Below are 21,495 nucleotides of genomic sequence, written 5' to 3' on the forward strand. Positions count from 1 at the left end.
TATATTTAAGAGGTTAGCTGATTTTCATGACAGTTGGAATGGGTGTTGCACTCACTCCTTTTTTCTTGCTGGTTCCCATATCTGAGAGCAAAAACACTTCCTGAATAAGGCCTCATCAGTAATTGATTTCTTAACTAAGAGGTTGATGCTCCGACATTTTAAAAATAAAAGGTGAATACAAACACTGTTTTTTCAACTACCTTTTTTTTTTAGGCAAAATATCCTTGAAATAGCCATCCTTTAAAAACTTTTCCCAAAATAGACAAGACTTTGAGAAATATCATTTAGCCCGTGGCTTGAGAGCTTTAAATTTACTCTACGTTTTTGTTCCTGCACGATTAGTCCCATGTGTCCTAATAACTTCACATCAATCTCTGATTCTAAAACTGTCATTTCTTTCCTGACTTACCCCATCATATGGAATAATGAGTTACTGATATCAGTCTTAAAAACATTTTTTAAATTGTGTGACATTGGTATGGCAATTGCATGATTCATAGTTCTTCATCCATTTTTTATACCATCAACAGTTTCAGTCCTAAAACAAAGATATTGATATTGAAGTTTTACCACATGTTTTTTTTCTAAAGCAATATTAAAATCACTACAAGGAAAAAAGAACCAGTTTCTGTACGAAAAGTTAAAATAGAGCATTGGATTAAAATTTTATGCTTCTATGCCTTGGAAAGCTTAATCCTATAGTTCAACATTATGATCAGAATGGTACCAAGAGCATAAACGTAAATTTCTAGACTCCATGTAAATCTTCGTGCATTTTCTCAAGAAATGTTTTTCTGAGTACTCTTGGGGCCTGTTGTTTTTTTACAAGATCCTGAAATTTATATGAGCTACTTGAGTGTTTATTTCATCTGGATATGGAACTTTAAAATTATACCATGTGATTAAATTTAAGGGCTTGGAAAATCTGTACCTGTAAATTTAGAAACATTTTTATTCATTATAAGTCCTTATTGATCTCTCAGTGTTTTATCATATGACCAGATGTTGACAGCATGCTAATGTGGCCACTTATACTTAAATATATATATATTTCATGTGTATTGTTATCATTTAAGATCATCTTGCTTGTAGCTACATCTGTAGTAACAGTTTGGAAATTTAGATATATTAAAATTATTCTATACCCTCCTTGAACGGTCCAGCTTACTTAATGTACCTAACCAAAGCGGAGAAATTTTACTCTATAGATGCTAGGAATACGTTAATATTATTTACTTCTCATTCACAATGAGCATATAGTATGTGCTCATTCTTCGGGGGGTGGAGTGGAGGCAGGTGAGTAAATAGATAGTAAAAACATGGTTTGACAAATCAGGTCTGTTGATTTTATTTCCCAAGACACAGGTGATACTAGGTTTAGACAGAAGTGTGTTGTCTTATTCCTTATCAACATATGGCCTGCCACCCAGTGACAGTGAAAAAGAAGTAGTGTTCTAACAAAAATGTTGCTATTCTCACCTTTTAATTCTGGCCTTCTTCATATCGACTCAGGCTTAACCCTGAACTTCGATTTCTACACACTTCATCGGAAGTTCATTTTAGTTGAGAGATCCTCCAATGATTCATTCATTGTACTCCCAAATAGTGCAGTTATAGAAGCCCCACTGCCTCCTGGCCTTCCGCTGCCTTACAGACCCCATCTGTGCATCTGTGGCCACATCCTGAGTAGCTGTCACTGGTCACATGTATTTGCCACTCTCATGCATTCATTCTACACTTAGAAAGAGCCTACTGTGTACCTGGCAGGGTGCTGCCACTGTGGAGGAAACAAAAATCAGTAAGGAAAGGTTCTTGCTGTCAAAAAATTTCAATTTAGTACTGAAGTTATCTACAAATAAATGAAGTGCAAAGTAGAATGAAATAAGTGCCATAATAATAATGAGTAGTTTTATTATGCTAACATTTATTGAGCATTTACTAGGTGTTAGGTGCTGTGCTTGGTGGTTCTCCGGATTTGCCCCCAGCACATCTGTCTTAAATTGAACAGATCTAAACTTTCTGTCCCACCTACCACCAGTGCTGCTATTACACCCACCAGGTTACATTTGTTGAGCGCTTATTCTGCCAGGTTCTTAAGAAGCATGATCTCAGTTAATCCCCTCATCACCCCTGGAACCTTTGAGAGGTTACGTGTCTTGCCTAAAGTCTGGGTACAGAACTTGATGAAAGGAAAGCTCATTTCCAGCAGAACACTTCAGTAGGAGCGATGTTTAATTCATGTCTTGGGTTGGATTTGGATCAATGAAGGGGTTGTTGGGTGGGGATGGGGTTGATGGTGGTTCCTAGACAGAAGGACCAGAAGGAGCAAAGGCACAATGATAGGAAGTGAGGGGCATATTTTAGAAACTTCTAATCATTCATATTTAGCCAGGAAGGAATAAAAGTGTGGCTCTAAAAGTAGGGAGAACTTTAAATGTCCTGTTGAGGAATAGGGACTGTCCTCAATTGGCCCCTGAAGCCTTTGAGAGAGAGTTTCTATGGTAGCTGTGTTAAGAATTACTCTGATCACATCCTACTGAATGGTTGACAGGAGAAAGTGGGAAGATTATTAATTAAATGTCACTGGAATTACTTGGGCAGATGTCAGAAGGTCTTGAACAAAGGTACAAAGCACCGCTGTGGATAAGATCCATGAATTATCTGATTTAATCTTAAGATTAAAGTGAGCCCTGGACTCACTCCCACTTTAGAGATGGGAAAGGTCTTAAAAGATTTGAAGTGACTTGCTCCACATCACACAGGCTGCAAGAGGCATAGGTCCAATTCCAAATCGACTGCTCGTAAGCTCTGTGGTAAATAATGGTTCTGGAACAGCTGAAATAAATTAAAGACATTGCTGGTATAGAAATGCTAAGACTTTACAACCAATTAGATAGTAGATGGGGGAGATGTGAAAGCTCACTCGGAGGCTAGCAGCCCGAGGACTGGAGGGTTCGGTGTCCTACATCAGACATAGGAGGCAAGGAGTTGGTGTTGGTGAGGGAGGTGCAGGGCCGTGATGAGGTTGCTCTTCAGTGGCTGTTAGGATGCTGTTGCTGGATAGTGGGCTTGGTGGGGACCATCTGCTCTCCCCTCACCCACTCACCCCAACATCCTCTGTTTTCTTAATTCCTTGTCCTGAAATTCCTGTGGCGGTTTGAGAGCCCGTCATCTCTCCTGCCTGCTAGACTTCTCCTAGATGTTGATGAGCTCCTCCTGAAGCTCTCCACCTTTGATTTCTCTGCAATTTTATCTGAAGCAAGAAATTGCCTCAATGAAATATTTCATATCCTGGGAAAGAACCCGTTTCTCTTTGTTTCCATGTGATGAGCCATTCCTGCCCTAGATTCTAAAAGTAGTTCAACGTAAAAGTAGTTAAAACTACACTTTAACCTTAGAAAATAAGGGTAAGGTACACAAAAGCCTGCTAATGAACTGACCTATTCTCATTCCTTACCCTTCTGAAAAATCCTTGATCACTGATTTTTATTGACTAATCCATTCATTCTTTTATTTCAGAAACCATTACCAAGCCCTGTCAGGTCGAAGGAGCTTTAAATTTAGTTGGGCACCCGGTGTAGAGACCTATTCATGCATTCATTATATTGTTAGAACATTGTTTCAGATTATAAAAACCCTAGGCATTTCTCTAGACCTTTCAAAAATTGATAAAATTAGATTTCCTATCTTTTTAAACTTCTACCACTTGCTCGTCTCTCTCCGTTTTACTTCCCCTCTTGTCTATCCCCTGCCCTTCGCTTGCTTTCTGTCTTTTTTTTTAATGAATAAACTTTTGAGAGGCTGTTATTTGAAATCCATGCACACAGGCTGGATTAGGACAGGCCACTAATAGGCTTCTGGGCATCCATGAATCCCCTGAAAGTGGGTACATTACGTACATGACTGTGGTTTATACAGATGGGAAATTTTCTTGGGAGAATGTATCTTATCAGACTCTCAAAGTAACTTGTTGCCTCTCTCCCTTACTGCCCCCCGCCCCACTACTCCCCCCAAAAAGTCAAGAACCACTACTCTGGAATTCTCTTTGGGTTAAATCTTTAAACCCTGAGTGTGGTTTTAATTCTCCATTAATAAATTATAGAGTAGAAAGATGTGTCATTTTTCTAGGATTAGCAAGATACAGAGACAATAACCCCTCCAAACATAATGTGCTGATTACATTATTACTTGCATGCTAACGCCTGCCGTCCTGTTTTGTTAATGAGTGTTAAATTGTGCTGGCTGTATCATATCTACATTCTGCACACTCGGGGGTAATCTGTAGAGTGCATATGAAGTACTTCTTTTCCCAGGTCACAGAATTGTCCAGTGAAACGCAAAGAGGTGGGACTGTGAAGATGACTATCACTCTGACGAGGGAGCTGCCAGCAAGCTCTCCCCTGTGCATCCAGGTCTTCAGTATCATCTTAAGAAAGTAAGGTGCCTTAAATGTGGATTTAACTTAGCCTAACCATGCCTTTCAGCATAGAGCCTGGGTCTTAAGATTATCAATCATTTTGTAGGCAATGTGTGAGCAACAATGACATCTTTAGGGCAGTTGTTCGTGTACCTTCCTGTACCTGTGCAATGATGTGCACTGTAGTGTGTCACAGCCTTGAACTGGCATCGGTCGTTATTATCCAGTATTCTGAGTTGAGACAAAGAACTCAGGGTTGTGATGTCTCAGTGGTAGCAGAGAGTGTGCCTTTTCCCTTCTTTCTCTGTGCCCTGCACCCCCTCCTACACTCTCCTACCCCAGATTTAGAAGTTGGGTATGTCTGGGTTAGGAAACTGAGGGCATTGTTTTCCTCCCAGCTGCCCTCTGCTCTCACTTGGCTGGCAGGAGGAAGGTGGTGACTCAGCTTTTCAGTGTTTTTAAGACTGCTGCAGAATCATCTCGGGGGTTGGGTGGAACTCGATAAAACGCAGATTCCCTAGCCCCTCAGTGGACCCAGTAAACAGAATTTCATTAGTGAGGCCTGAAAAATCCGTGTTTTTAGCAAGCTTCCCAGGTGGCACGTGAGTACGCAAAAGCTTATGAACCACTGCTTTCCATGCTACAGGTGTGGATCAGTAGTAACATGATCTGTTAAAAAAAAAACCACAACACCCTAAGATTCAAGCCTGTTGCTCAACAGTGGCCTCTGGACAGGATGAGGACAGGGGAGTTTCAGGTTTTGCTGAGTTGGGCACATAAAGGAAGGGCCCTCCCTACCTTCCCCCAATAGATACATTGTTTTCTCATTCTACTGAGACTTCTTGCCAAGTTTCTTTATATCTTACCTGGGCCTCAGTTTAGTACTGCGTAATGCTCTTCAGAAGTCAGTTGTGAGTGTACCCTCCTGCAAGGGGACTATTTTAAGTTACCTAACATTTTGAGGGTGCTTTTCAGTTACGAAGCTCTTTCCTTGTATTTGATCTTACTTGATCCTCACTCCAGTGCCCTGAGGCAGGTACTATTATAGTAAAATCCCCATTTTACAGATGGGGAGGCCGAGGTTTAGTGACATTTGGTAACCAAAATCATGCAGTTGCAACCTCTGGGCCACATCAGATCAGTGATGTGTCAGATTCCCAAGGATAAGTTGCCAAAAAGGAGCCATGTTATTCGGTAGAACCTGGGGAGCTTGAGTAGCCTCCTTAGAAACAGCCTCCTCATCTCTACATAGGGAAGAGGCCAGAAGAGCCTTCAGACATGGCTTTATTCGCCCCATCCATGCTAACCAGCATGTTACAACCACAGCCATCATTGGTGACAGCGTATTTATCAATTGTAATGAAATCCAGACAAATAAAAATAATTTCAGTTGTCATTCTAAATGTGAAGAACTGATCGTTCTTATATTGGGTTGTCAAAAAAGTCATGATGTGTTTTTTCTGTGTTTTTCATTGCAAAAATGCGTCATGACTTTTCCAACAACCCAATATATATGAGTATACACTCATGTGTATATTAAGCATCTGAACCTGCCAGTGCTATGAGAATGAGAGTTCTGTACTTTCTATATGTTTTTATCATTATGTTCAGCATGGGTACAAACTTAGAATTACACTGTTATTCACTGACGTTTACTAAAGAATGAAAAAAATGTATACTTGCAGGATCTTAAAAAAGTTGTCTATGTACCAAATTGGACGGAATTTCTATAAGCCTTCTGAACCAGTGGAAATTCCCCAGCACAAGTAGGTTTATTTATATTTTCTGTTACTCTGACATTGTTATAATATGAGCACCATAATTTATGATACAGTGTTATACCATTTTGCCTCTTATAAGAGACTCCATGGTATGAATAGTAATGGATGTGTTTAATTTTCAAGTTTTTTATGGAATGGTGAATGTCACCGTGAATTAGCCAGTTTTCTTATATTAGTGTGCTAGATCGTTATCATAAATTCTAGAAGGCATTCAGAAACTGACTTTTCTGTGTGTGACAAGTAATAATGAAAGCAGAACAAGCTGTATTGTTATACCACAGAGTTGGTGTGCTGTTTTCTTGCTGACAGGAAGTCAGCACAGCCAGGGTGGTTGATGTGAAATTCCTGAGTAAGCAGAGGTCAGACAAGCCAACTAAACTACCGGAGTGAAGTGTTAGGAACACTTGTAGAATTTTTACCCTAAACTGGGAAGTAGATGCTGCAGGGAAAATGCTCAGTTGTGTCTTGAATGGGTTGTTACTCAGCTCTCCAAAATAATGTGGTCAGGATAAAGAGAGAGAGGCATCCGGTAACCCAAGGACAGATACATAAACAAAGGGAGACGTGCACAACAGATGGAAAATGGGGCAGGGTGTTTGGCCTTCTGCCAGGTGGAGGAAAATGGGGTTTCCATATATTAATTCAGTGTGTCAGAGTGGTCTGTATAAAGCATGCTGTCACTTACCTCTCCACCTGGCAGTGTGTGCTGAGCTGGAGTGGGTACACAGCATGTATGCTCGTCCTGAAGGTTGGCTTACTATCACAGTGAATGAAGTCCATGAAATATAAACTGAAATGATTTTGAAAAAAATATGTCTTTTTTTCATGCTTTTTCTGTCACTTTTTCTTATTTAAGACTTCAGTCTTATAATATATTATCTTATTATTATATTACAAGAATAAATGTGGAAAGGAACTGTTGCCTCTTGTATGTGTGTACAGGGTACCACTTCTTATATGTGTGTGCAGGATACCACTTCGATTATTTCTTAAAATCATTATTAAGTCTCTCCACCATCTTCACCACTGAATCAGTATGCTTTTCTGAACCTATTCGTAGATGGGGTTTTTTTTGTTTTGTTTTTTTTCAGCTGAGCCATCCTGCCACCTGTTGGCAGCTCAGCGGCAACTCAGCTCAGGCCAGGACTCGAACCACTGTTGCTCAGATCTCACTCTTGAGGGAGCTCTTAACCAACTGAGCCACTTGGCCGGCCCATTCATAGATGTTTTTATGCTGGAAAAGATCACGCCATAAACATATCAATCCTGTAGCTGAGCTTCTCAACCAGGGGCAATTTTGTCCCCGAGGGGACATTTGGCAGTGTCTATAGACATTTTGGGTTGTCACAGCTTGGGGTTTGCTACTGGCATCTAGTAAGGAGAGGCCAGGATATGCTAAACATCCTACAATGCACAGAACAGCTCCTAACGAAGAATTATCCAGTCCAAAATGTCAGTAGTGGCAAGATTGAGAAACCCTGCTCTACAGGAATATATTTAATCTTGAATATGTGTTTAAAGACACTCCAGCTGGAAATACCCAAAGTTTTTAGTTAGTGACTGGAAGAAACCAGACTAAAGAAAAAACTATTTCATAAAAATCTAGAGAATTGGAATGTAAAATCACCATTTAAAAAAATGTTTGTTTTTCTGATATAATAATCTAAATTTTATTTTGTTTGTTTAAGCTTGTCCCTTTGGCCTGGGTTCACCATTTCTGTGTCACAGTTTGAAAGCAGGCTCCTGTTTAGTGCTGATGTGAGTTATAAAGTCCTCCGGAATGAGACTGTCCTGGAATTCATGACTGGCCTCTACCATCAAACTGGCATGTCCGGCTTTACCCAGACATGTGAAAAACATCTGGTTGGGTTCATTGTCCTTACAAGGTAAACGCCTGCATTTAAATGAACTTTTCCCCAGAGAGTGAATTATTTATGATATTTGGGGACGGGAAGAATATCAGGGTGTTGGCCTGAGCGCAAATCTGGTCAGGTCACGTCCCTGTTTAGAAGATCTGGCACTTCTCAGTTGTCTAGAGTTCAGACTTTCTCAAGTGGTGTTCTGGACTGTCCACAGTCTGACATGGTCTTGCATTATCTCTTGCTCCCCCCAACCCCCCAGTAGTTTGCACTTTGCTGCTGCAGTATCTCTGCCTGGACTCCGCATCCCTAATTCTGCCTTCTAAATTTTTGATTCCACAAACTCCCAGCTCAAACGTTACTGCTTTCCTGAAGCCTCCACTTGTCCACTCAGTTGGAATTATTCAGTTCCCTCCCTTGTGCTGCTCCTATAGCACATTGCTGACAGTCACCTCTTTATAGCCATTTTATTTCATTTTATGACATTATAGGATAGAACAATAGGCCCATTCTCATCTTCTCTATAAGATTAGGAGGTCTCTGAGACCTCTAGGTTTGTCTCTATATAGTAATTTCCCCTCGATGCGCGTTGAACTGAATTAAACATGGGCAGATGAGGTGGCTCCCTGAGTACTAAAAAGCTGACCACGTGCAGCTGCTGGTCCACAGTGCTTCTTTTAGAGGGCCTGCTGGCCTTCTTGTGATCTGGCTTGGAAGTTCCACTGCAAGTCGCTTTCCTGGCTTACATAGCAGAGAGGTGGGACTTGTTAAATTCCACACTACCTGGGATGAGAAGACTGCCTACTTATCCTACTGTCGTGATCTGTATGACGAGTTTATCACACTGTTTCAAAGTCACCTTGTAAGGTACCAAGAGCCCTGGAGAAACCTGACAGGGAGGGTTCTGCCCCCAGGCTGGGGCAGCAGGAGGAGATATTCTGAGCCACTCAGCAAGGGAACAAAAGGCTGAGAATGGTCTTAGCCCTAAGTGCTTCGCTGGCTGGAGCCAGCCCTAAAAGGGAGATGGGACAGCATGCCAGAACTAGTGATTGATCAGCATTCTTTTTGTGCTTTTTATCAGAAAAGCTATCTGGGAGCTCAAAAAAACATTTCTTTGACACCAGAAGCTGATGGGAAAGGTTTGAACAATGGTTTGGCCTCCCATCATTTAACAATGGTTTACCTGAAGTCAGAGCGTTGATCAGTGAAAAAGTTTGTGGTCTAATGGCTTTCCTACCAGTTTGTTGGAATACAGAGGTCTTCCTGTGTACTGAAGAGTTAATTATTGCTCTTCTTAGAGAAGAACTAATCTTTTTTTTTTAAGTGACCATTTTTGTGTTACTGTCTTTCATAATTTCTAAAATTCTGGAGTCTAATACTTTGAATTAGAAGTGTAGTGAAATAGCTGCTTATCTTGTATGATTTGGGAAAAACATTTTAAAGATGTCTTGCATTTACCAGGTACAACAACAAAACCTATCGCATCGATGACATTGACTGGTCAGTGAAGCCCACGCATACCTTTCAGAAGCGGGATGGCACTGAGATCACCTATGTGGATTACTACAAGCAGGTGGGACTTTTTTCTTTTCATCCTCATCTCCCTTCCTCTTAGCTCAGAGAAGTCTCACTATTCCTTCCAAGTCCAACAGCCCCCCACCCCCACCCCCACCACCAAATTTCAGGTTGAGTCTCCCTCCAACATAATTCTCTGACCTGTCCCTTCCCCTCCATCCCTACCACCTTTGGTTTGACTCAGACTCTCATCCTGTTTCCTATTGTTTTTATTCCTATAGTCTGTGTAATCACCCTGAAAAGCATATCTAATAATGTCATTTCCGTGCTTAAAATCTTTCCATCGCTCCCCATTGCCTTAGGAGCCATATCTACGTTCCTGGGCAGATTTCTAAGGCCTATTATGATCTGGCCTCTCCCTGCCTCTTGAGCCTCATCCGGTTTCCTTTGTATGTTCTGCTGTGCTTGGTGTTTGACTTGGTTCCTCGAGTCAGTTACTCCCCTGTGCCTTCTCACACATGTTGCTTCCTCTTCCTGGACACCCCTTCTCTGCCAGCCAATCACTAAACACCCTCCAATACTCAGCTCAGCTGTCAACTCTGAGGGGAGCCCCATTATGCTCTCCCCAGTTCTCCCCTCCCTGCATTTAGCTGCATCAGATTATTATAGGCAGGGCATACATGGTCTGACTCCCCTTCTGGACTTTGAGCTCTTTATTGCTGGGTACCCAGAGCTAGCACAGTACCTTGCACATAGTAGATACTCAAACATTTGTTCATGGAAGCACCTGCTGCCCTGGGAGCTTGATTCACACATTACCCCTGCCCCGACCCTCCACCTTCAGTTCCTTTCAGATGCTCCTTCTCTTTAATGTACAGTCATATTCCAGAGAGTCTGAATAATCTCACCGATGTTTTAAAAACCAAAGCAGAAACCCTTCCTTGACCTTTCTACACCTTCAAGAGAAGCTATCTCTTTTCTTCTTCTTAGCTAATTTCTTTAGAAGGTCATCTACACTAGCTAGCTCCAAGCACCTCTTCAGTTCCTTCTTGAAGCCTCTGCAGTCTGATATCCAGTTTTGCTGCTTTGGAAATAACTCCCTAAAAGTTACATTCAGTTAACTGTTCTCATCCTACCGGGCTTTTGGTGGCAGTTGACACTAGTGGCTACACCCACCTGGTTGAACTTGACTCCTGGGGCACATCCCTGGTGGGTCTCCAGTAGGTTTCAGGTTGTCCTTTCCCATCCTCTTTTGATGTTTCCCCTCTTCTTTCCCCCAAACTTTAAACGCTATGGTTCCCTCATATAGGATCTTTTCTTTGTATTTTGAGACTTCTCAAATACAGTGTTTTTGTCTTGCCCTCATTTCTAAATTGCATATTCGTCCCTATTTTCAGACCATATTTGCATGAATATCCTGCAGGCATCTCAAACGAATATGATTCATACTGAATTCATTGTCTTTCCCACTCCCGTTTCTCCTGAGGAACTCTGCCTCTCAGGAAATCATTCTGCGTCCTTCCACTGCCTCACCCTCACCTCCTCTTTCAGTTGTCACCAAGATGAGTTCCGCCTCCTTTATCCTTGAATTCTCTCTGGAACCTGTGCCCCTCCCCAGCCCTATTCACTGCATCAATGCAGAACTTCTCACGATTCCCATTTGGGAATCTCTGGCACCCCTTTATGGTCTCCTCGCCCCAGCTCTCTCCTCTGTGATCCATCATCCTCACAGCCACCAGAGAGATCTTTCTGAAATATTGCCTGGAAATGAACATAAGCTCTGGAGTGAGATGGTCCTGGCACTAGCTGTGCAACGTTGGGCACATCACTGAATGTGCAGGGGAGTCGTCTGCCTGCCTTCATAGTGCAGTGTACGCATTGAACGAGACAGTAGCGCATGCAGAGCCTTTAGCCCGGTGCCTGCACATTGCGAGCTCTAGGTAAACGGTGGGGACCCTGCCCCTCTTTGCACAGCTTCTCCTTCATCTCTAACATCACAGCTTGGCCCCATCTCACCGTTGGCCTCATCTCCTACGACATTCCTGCCACGCACCCCCTGCTGCTATCATCCCATTCCACTTGCTGTCACTAAATGTTCCTCAGCCTTTGCTCCTATTCACTAGACATCTGCATAAAGCCACGCACTACTTCTCCCTTTCTCTACCGGGTAAAATCCTAGCTTCAAGGTCAAATGTCACCTCATTTGTGAAGTCCCCTCTGACTTTGCTTCCTGTCAGAGTCACAGAAGAGCTGTATGTTCTCTTCTCTAAGCACTTGTACCACACAGCACACTGCTCCTAGAACACATCTTCCTTGGAGAACGGGAATGCCATTTGGCTACCCCTTGATGTGTAGTGCCTAGCAAAGCATCTTGTGCATAAAATGTGTTCTGTAAGTGTTTGTTTATTAAACACAAAGTTTCCTAAACGTTTGGACTTCTTTTCTGCCTGGTTAAATTTGTTCTTCTGTAAACAGATGTATTTGAGGGCCTGTGTGGTTCTGAAAATGGAAGCATGGTAAAATCCCACGCACTTAACTTTGTAATGAGTTGTGTTCACTGCATTTATATTGTAATAAGGGAGAAAAAGAAACAAAATGGTGTCAGTTTCTAAAATGTTCTCCTTTCTGCCCAGGAAAGGAACACTGAATAATTATGTAGTCATCTTTCAAAGTGGAAGATGTGTTGATATTGACCTTTATAGTTCTCTGTTTTATCTTATCATGAAGAATATTTTCTAACACTAAGAAAATTGTAGCAAGGGAGAGGGTAAAGTCTGCCTTATGACACGGTCTACGGGGTAGAGTTCTTGGCCATGCTTCCGGTAAAGAGAGTATCTGTTCCTAGAACATTCTCTCGCTTTGCTCGAGCGCTTACTCAGGTCTCTCTATACCCCTCCATTTTCTTCAAGGTGCTCTCTGGACTCTTCTCTCCTTCATGAAGCCTTTCCTGATTTACCAGCCATGAATTGTTTCGCTACCACCACCATTTCCCCCTCCCCGTTAGGGACCCAGTACTGAGTGGTGTAACAAGCAATGGTTCCCAAGTCTTACGTTGGGTTAAAGTCCAGTTATGGGACCTTCGGAAAATTGTTTAATGTCTCATAGTGTTTCCTCCTCTATGTAGGGGATGATGATAGTATCTGTCTCATAAATTTGTCGTTGACATGAAATGAAAGATGCAGGTGCTTAGCATGTTGTTCTTTGTGCTTTTCATTTGCCTTGCTTTGTAGATGCTTTGTAGATGATGGAGTTATGTGTAGAGGCAGGGACTGTGCCCTCTTTTATCTTTGTATCCACTGCAGCCCTGGAACATAGTAGGCACAGATGGGTACTGAGGTCATGAAGTCATGTATGAAAATTCTCTTTGTACAAAGGCATCTCCAGGCTTTTTAGCCATAAAATTAGCTGCAATCATGACTTAAAACTGCGATTTTCTCAATTGTTATTTATTGTAATGTCTGAAAGTCTGTATTGAATTGGAGAAACTCTCACTTCTTAATTATAATTCTGGATGTCAGCACCGCATTAGTGCCCAGATATTTTGTAATTTATAACTCCATTTATTCTGTCATGAGTGTTGAGCGAATTATACTGGAAATGAATGTTAATGGAAACTTTTGCCTTTGGATGAGAAAATGGATTTCTTGACAAGGTGAGAATGTTGAAATTCAAGTTTAGGAGAGGGAAGAGGGTGAGATAGGAGCTCATTAAAAACCAGACATGATGCCGGTGGTTTACATGGGATGCTTCTGAGCTACTGTTCATTTCACTTCATAGGTGAGGAAAGGTAAGTAACTCCCCCAAGTGCCCCAGTCCAATTAAGTAGAAGAGCCGCGGATCAGATTCGCATTTGTCAGACTTCACAGCTGCTTGCCTGTAATATCATGTAATCCTGGAAGTTAAGGGCATTCGTGCTCTTGGGGAAATCCAAGGCTGACTCAATATAACCCTTGCCTCCAACTTGTGTATAGATATTTTCAAAATGAATACAGATGCTTAGAGCCAGTTAGTTATATGCATGGGGCAGTCTGCCTCAGTCATCAGTACTGGAAATGCTGGCATTGAGTCAGCTCCACTAGGGTCATTGTACTATGTATGAGCCAGCTGGAGGCCATTCTGAGTGAAACCCAGAAGAGAGCAGGGAAATGATTAAAAACAAAACAAAATGATGTTGCCCTATAAAAGATAGATAAAATCATAAACCTGGCCTTCAGCTATAAAAGATAAAGGCTGGGAAGTAAAAATGAATAGGTAACTATGGGATTTTTTTTTTTGCTTCATTGAAAAAATTTGCTTATTTATGTATTTGGGATTACCTTGTTGCTTATAAGCAAGGATGCTCATTCTACAGTGTTTCCATGTTAACTTTTCCCTCATTAATCTTGCATTCTGTAGCAATATGATATTACTTTATCAGACCTAAATCAGCCAATGCTTGTTAGTCTGTTGAAAAGCAAGAGAAATGACAACGCTGAGGCTCAGATGGCCCACCTGATACCTGAGCTCTGCTTTCTAACAGGTAATGTTTATGTTTTATACCCTGTCAGGCTCTTGATCACAGGCATCTGATTCTTAGCGGTGGGCAGCACCTCCTTTAGTTAGCTGAACATTAATCCAACCCTTGGAGGGTGGACCCCTAAATGATTTATTTTGATAGTAGAGAAAGTGGGAAGATGGAATGCCCTTTGGAAACTGCTTGGCACATTCAAAGTTGCCTGTTTCCTTTATCTCGTGTATTCCACTTGTTACTTCCATGTAAAATAGGCCCCAGATATTTTCCTAAAACAAAGCTGCCCTTCACCATTTTCTGAACTTCACTAGTTCAGGAAGCCCCATGACTTTCATTTTCGTCTGGTACACCGTTTGTGCCAAAATGATTCCCTAGCCTCTTAGCTTGAGCTTCCAGAAGGCCATCTTCACTATGGAGTAGAATCTGAGTAACTGTCTTGAGTACTTTTAATTCTGTTCGTTTGATTAACAGGGTAGGACTAAGAAGGGCAGACTTTCTACTTTTTACATTTTTTGGATTGCTCTAATCAGTTATGGTGTGTATATGTCTATTTTGCAATTAGCAACGCTCATAAGGACATAATCCTTGAAGGAAATAATGCTGATTCTTAGTGGTATTCTGATGTTCTAGATCTGCACAGTCCCACATGGTAGCCAGCAGCCACATGTGTTTACTGAGCACTTGAAATGTGACTAGCGCACCTGAGGGACTGAACGGAGATGTGCTGTAAGTGTAAAATATGGACTGGATTTCTAAGACCTATCAATAGTATGAAAACAAGGGAAAATAGCTCAGTAATTTTTTTATATTGATTACATGTTGAAATGAATTTATATATATTGAGTTAAATAGTTATTATTAATATACTATTTAAATAATTTCATCTGTTTTTTTTTTTAATGTAGCTAGTAGGAAATTTAAAATGACTTAGGTGGCTTGCGTTTCTACTGGACAGTGCTATCCAGATGCTAAATCTGATTCAGCTTAAGTGGAAAGCTGACCCTGTTCCTGAGATGGTCTGGGGTTACATGGTATACTGTTCATTTTTCGCTTTGTTTTCATTTTCATTTAACAGGGCTGAGTAGCCGGGTAACCTCTGATTTCCAACTGATGAAGGCCGTGGCTGAAAAAACGCGTCTCAGTCCTTTGGAAAGGCAGCAGCGCCTGGCCAGGCTTGCAGATGACATCCAGAGGTACTGGGACACCTTGCTGGGACCAGAGTGCACCCCGCTTTAAGGCCTAGTTTATAGAATTGGATGATATATAAAGCACTTCATTCCTTGATGAAAATGTCTCATTCCTGTTGATTCAGAGCAAGGCACTTTTGAATTTTGTTGTCGAGAGCCAGGTTCATCCAAGAGACCTCAGGACTATGGGTTAAGGGGAGGTGGCTGAAGGCCATACAGGCAGAGGTACCACCCTACTTCAACTACACAGCTCTGCTTCCATCTGTTTAATATATCGAGGTTCTGGATAAAATTTTGAATGAAGGAAAAAAGGTTGTAATTGAAAAAAACAAAAAACAACCACTCTAGATCCCCAATATTCAGGGTCAGGAATGCTCGCATCTGAATAGAATGGCTTTAGCACACTGATCATTAGGAAAACCCCACTATGTATTCTTTAAACTTAAGAAGACCTTTATGCCCTTCGTTTCAGCCCACCTGATTCTCAGATGGCATGCCCTCATTTATGACAGTTGGCTATAACCTGTGATGGGAAAATTGAGCCTCCCCCTGGTTCTTTCTTCTGACCTCCCAAAACATCACTATCTAGTAGGGTAGCCTCAAGCAGCTACAGGGCACTTAAAATGTGGTTAGTGCCACATCTGGGAATGATCACATTTTGGATATATTGGATATATTTGGATATATTTGGATACATAGGAGATATAGATATAGATATAGATATAGATATAGATACAGGTATAGATATATAAAATAAAATTATACACACACACAATAATTCTACTTGTTAATTTTTACTTTTTTAATGTAGCTACTGGGAAACTTTAAATCACATGTGTGGCTTGCTTTATATTTCTACTGGGCAACATTATTAGAGAATGGTCTGTTTTTTAAAAAATGAAAAAATTTGGAGGAGGAATTTGGAAATTTACATAAATAAAAAGATGTGTGTGTGTGTGTGTGTGTGTTTGCTCTGTAAATATTTGTTTAATAAATGAATCATTGAATGAAAGATGTATATTTCATTTATTTTCAAATGCATATAATTTTTTTTTTTTTTAGGGAAATGGTGAAGTACAGTACATCATGTTTTGTAACTTGCTTATGTGCATCTTTATTATCATGCTAGTGGTTTCAGAGTTTTCTTTTTTATGGCTACACTTTATATCATTTATCCTGGACATCTCCCAGACTTATTCCTATTTGAGAATAACTTATTCCTGCTTATTCCTGGTTCTCTCCCCTTAAACTAGGCTGTAGATTAATCTTCCTGACACATCTATCTGCCACCTTCTCGTAATCCCATTTATTCCCACCCAGTGTCCTGACCAGTTATCATCTCAGCCTCTTATCTTAGACAGATAGTATCTAAAACAAAATAATTAAAAGTATTAGATGTGACCAGACCAGACATAATATGAATAGATGGAAATAATGAGATGTGATAAAGTCAGCAGGAAAGAGGTTCGAGCTCCCCGAAAGAGAGAGAGGGGAAACTCTGATGAGTAAATAAAAGCCTGAATTGTATCAGCCTCTTTTGTGAGTGCCTGGCTTACCATTTATGGGCTACTGTAATAGAGGCCAGGACACAAAGTCAGTATGGTAGCTCCCCTCAAGAAGCTTACAGATTGATAGAGATGACCATATCTCATACACCAATGAGATAATACATAAACTATGATTAAAGTGTACTAAGTTATAAACTTAAAGTACTATGCAAGTATAAAGTGGTTATTATTGCTAATACTAATATACTCCTCTTAATCTTCCCACTGCCCTCTCTATCCTATTAATCTTCTGAAACGTAAGGTCCTTATGTCCCCTTCTTTTATCATCCTTCATCCACTCCCAAGCAACAAGCTCAGATATTCCCAGAAGACATCCCTATTATCCAGGGCCTCCACAATGTCTCTTTATTAACAAGTTTATTATCAGGAGTAATATGTCACATTTATTGAGCCAGAGCATGTGCCAGGCACTTTGGTTGTACTTTCTGTGTATTGTTATATTTAATCTTTCCAGCAAATCTATGAAGTAGCTAGTTTTTTTATCCCTACATTTTGCCAATAAGGAAACCACAGCTTTAAAAGACTTAAAACTTTGCTCAAGGTCACATATTATTAAATGTCAGCACTAGGAGTTAAGCCTTGGTCTGTCTGACTCAAAGGCTCATTTTGCTAACCCGTGTGCCACACCGGAAGCTTTTTCCATCCCTGCAAGTCCCAAATGGGCACAGTTCCCTAATTCTTTTGAGCAGGAGAAAAAAATAGTAGAAGTACAAGTCAGGACTCAAAAAATTCAATCTCTGAAAAATTCAGTAAATTATAATTTTGTCTCTAATGATTAAAATTCTTTAGAAGATAGCACTTTAATGACCTACCACTCAATTCTCTCAACAGAAACAAGGATGCCCGTTTTGAGCTGGAGACCTGGGGACTGCATTTTGGATGCCAGATGTCTCTGGCTGGCCGGGTTGTGCCTTCAGAAAAAATACTAATGCAAGACCACATAGTAAGTGCTGTGATTTTATTTTTATTTAACAGTATTTGCCTGAATATGTGTAAGTTGGATCATATGCCAGAGTGATTACCTGGGCTTGTCATATTCATTTGGTATCCCCAGGGCCATGTTCCTGCATTTCCGTTGTCCTAAACCTCGAGGTCCCCTCTGTGTTCCTTTTCAATCGCATTGTACTTGCATGGGCTTAGCAGCATCCAGAGGACGTGATTTAGCTGTCAGTGTGATGTGGTGTCACATTTAAAGATGCACTAGAAAATGGCATTTCAAGCCATTGCAATTAAAACATGCCCATCTATTATTGATGTCGCACTCTTCCGTCACTAAAAAAAAAAAGGAAAAAAAAACCCTTAGTACCTGGGAAAATTCTATTAACTGGTGAAAGCTAATTTTAATAGACTGTGTTTCCTGATACCACAGTTGAGTTTTCCCCAAAGTAAAATGCTGCTCAGCTGGTATAAATATGAAGAAATTTGCACAGAAACCTTCCCCAGCCATAGCATTTAGGGAGAAAGGCAATCTGAAATTTGAAGAGACCAATTATTGCCTCTTTCGGCTTCTGTTCAAGAAATGAATCTACTTTATACTACAATTGTGCATTATCTTTCTACTTTTCCCCTGTGTTTTGCCCATTTAAAATCTAGTTACATTTCATCTCATTTTAAAGGCTGACTTCTTGCGTTTATTTGATATAATAAACCAACATGTCTAAACTAATGTAACTGAACAAAGAATGTTTTCTGTTGGCAGACTGAGGATTTTTTAATCGTTTCTTTTTGATAACCCCATTCCATTATCAAAACCCTTATTGGAGAAGTGAGGAAAAACTACTTTTAAAAAGAAAACAAAAAATTTTCTGAGGTATGAAAGCGTAGACCCCAATTAGGATTTTCGTCAGGAGTCAGTGAAGAGAAGCTGAGTTTCAGTTCCACATATAAAGCAGGATATAAATATTTAAAATGACCTGTGTCCTCATCTCTATAAGTAAAGTCATATTTGCCAGAGCTCTTTTTTTTTTTTGGCATATTTTGGTATGAGAACAGACCATAAATGGAAGATCCCACGCCCTAGAGATGGTGGGGGATGGTTAAAGGTGACTGTCTTCAACTTTTTGACCAATTCTGCTTTTTTGAAATTGGATTCTAGGAAATGAGTAGACTAAGTAAGTGTTCACAGGCCTCTGACATTTCTGTTCAATTCCAGTCCATGGATATAAGCAGAAGGCTAGTGACCAGTCTAAAATCTCCCCTCTTCAGTTCAGGGAGTTTGTTTTTCCTGGTTACCTGGGAACAAGAGTGATAAAGGAGCTTGTATCTTGGCCACATCTTTGCTTCTAGACGTAGCTACTCCTAGTGTAATGTATATTCCTAACCGCCCTTTAGGGTTTGTTAGTTTTAGTTTGATGACCTGGAATATCAGTAATCAGCATTTTCTATTTGAGATATCTAGCTGCCTAGAGCAAAGAGACCAAACTGGACAGCCCGCTTGCCTGAGCCATTCATAATAAGGGGAAGCAGTTCTTAGAGCTGGAAGGGAACCTGGAGGTCTTTGAACCGGACACAGTGGAGGCCCATGAAGTAAAGGGACTTGTCCAAGGACCTGCAGCCAGGGAGTGGCCGAACTGGGATGATGCTCAGCTGCCTCCACTCCTAGTAAACACATGTATTCTGTACAGATGTTCAGTATTTGCACCAGTGTTTAAGGTCTGTGAATAGCAAACTGTACTAAATAGTTCTCTTATGACACATGTGGACCATCTTCACACAGTCTTCATTCAATTGCTTTCCGAATAAAAGTTTTCAACCCTTTCATGATATTATTTTTTTCTCAGTGTCAACCAGCGTCTGCTGCTGATTGGTCCAAGGATATGCGAACTTGGAAGATTTTAAGTACACAATCTCTGAATAAATGGTTGATTATATGTAGTGACAGAGCTGAAAATGTGACTGAGAACTTCCTGAGCTGCTTGAGAAGAGTTGGAAGTTCCATGGGATTTAATGTGGACTACCCCAAAATGTGAGAATACACTGAAAATCATCCCAACTTTTTTTCTATATTAATTTGATTTGGGTCAAAGCTAGGAAATAAGGGCTGATGTAGCCACAAAAGCTGCTTTATCTCAGAAAGCTTTTCTATAGTTAAATATATTTTGTTGCTTTTTGTAAAATTTTGTTTTCATAGTTGTTTAGGCAGTAGTTTCATGACCTCAAAGTCTTTTTCTGTGCTAGTTAGGGCATAAATCCTTAATAAATCCATATATTACCTCCTTAACTTTAAAAAAATTCTTTCATAGCCGTTATTTATAAAACAACATCAAAAAGAATATTAAGAACTAAAAGTAGCATTACCTGACTTATGCTAGATTAGATGCTTTAAAATTTAATGTAAAAATAGATTTGAAATACGCTTTTCTGATTCTGTTACTATAGTAGGAAATTAGTCATTTAGGTAGTTTTCTGATAAAACGAAGGTCATCATTCATTTTGTTTTCCAACATATATTGAGAATCTGCTATAGGCTAGATACTATGCCAGTTGCTGGGGATGAGAAAGATAAGTTGCTTTCAGGTTAGTAGGGGATTCATACATACACAGTCACACTCAAAATTGAATATTGTTTTGCTTTAGAGAAGTCTAAAGTTGATCATGTCTCATTCTATTGAGCTTGATATGCTTAGCAAGAAGTAGTAGATACTTCTTTTTCTTTGTTACGGTGGAAGTACAAATGTCCTCATTGGCAGGGTGGAAAGTTATTCTTGAAACACATGATTAGTAATTAATTATATCAGCAGTGCAAACATTGTAGAAAACCATAGATAGTTCCAAAGTCTCATTTTACATTGTAGTTTAGAATTCTCCTCTTATCAAATCTGTTAACAAATCGCCTGGTTTGAGTTTCACCTGCTCTAATTTCTCTTTAACCCATGAGCTAATAAAGCAAGAAAAGATTGTTGACAGAAGCCATAGTCAGCAGACCCTGGGCTGGCATCTTTCTCACACCAATCCCACGAACAAGCTCATGTGCATATTCTGTTCTTGGCCTGTGTTATTTGAAAGCCCGTATTTTGTTCCATTCTTTGTCTTTCCCATGAAGTATCCATTTACCTGTTAGATTTATATGTATAGTTTCTCCCATCTGAAACATTTGCCTGGTGAGTTTAGAAGGACTAGACAGTAAAATAAGGGTTGAGTCTGCATCCAAGAGATGGAATTGGAAAAGTCAGAAGCATTTAGTTGTTGAAACGGAGCTGCAAGCCATTCCTGCAGCCCAGTTGGAATCAGCAAGCAGGAGACAGTGGTCCTGCCCCCTGCTGGGTAAGTTTTAAAAGGCCACTGGGCATTGGGACAATTCTGTCATAATACACACTTTAGAGGCTGATTCCACATAAAGAAAATGGATTTATAAATTCCTCTGTGTGGGAATTATTCCTGTAGCCTCTGGCCCCTGGCATAATAATGTAAGCACAGAACAGATCATTGATGAGTACTTGCCGACTGATTGATTAAGGCTAAATATTTCAGGCTCCAAACAAGCAGCCACCCAGGGGGAAAAAAACATCTTTTAGTCTGAATCATACAGATTAGTTGAATATCTTGGTCTTATTAATCTGATGATTTTTTTTTAAAGATTTTTATTGGGGAATTGGGGGGATGGGAACAGTGCTGGGGAATTGGGGAAAGGGGAACAGGCAAGTTGCTGTCGTTTTGTT

General features: G+C 40.4%; 1 protein-coding gene across 4 annotated transcripts in view; it reads left to right on the forward strand.

The window, feature by feature from the left end:
- Positions 1-21,495, forward strand: part of PIWIL4 (piwi like RNA-mediated gene silencing 4) — a 61,406-nt gene that overhangs the window by 26,104 nt on the left and 13,807 nt on the right. For all 4 annotated transcript variants that reach the window (XR_002125602.1, XM_019657169.1, XM_019657166.1 and 1 more), the window contains exons 5-12: positions 4,314-4,435; positions 6,103-6,183; positions 7,887-8,084; positions 9,519-9,630; positions 13,968-14,091; positions 15,158-15,275; positions 17,669-17,780; positions 19,618-19,802. Coding sequence is in view for 3 of the 4 variants with exons in the window: in XM_019657169.1 (XP_019512714.1) it covers positions 4,314-4,435; positions 6,103-6,183; positions 7,887-8,084; positions 9,519-9,630; positions 13,968-14,091; positions 15,158-15,275; positions 17,669-17,780; positions 19,618-19,802 (1,052 nt within the window). In the remaining variant the exon portion in view is untranslated. The remainder of the gene's footprint in view (positions 1-4,313; positions 4,436-6,102; positions 6,184-7,886; positions 8,085-9,518; positions 9,631-13,967; positions 14,092-15,157; positions 15,276-17,668; positions 17,781-19,617; positions 19,803-21,495) is intronic.

This window comes from Hipposideros armiger, unplaced genomic scaffold (genome assembly GCF_001890085.2).
Source record: "Hipposideros armiger isolate ML-2016 unplaced genomic scaffold, ASM189008v1 scaffold_274, whole genome shotgun sequence".
NCBI lineage: Eukaryota > Metazoa > Chordata > Mammalia > Chiroptera > Hipposideridae > Hipposideros > Hipposideros armiger.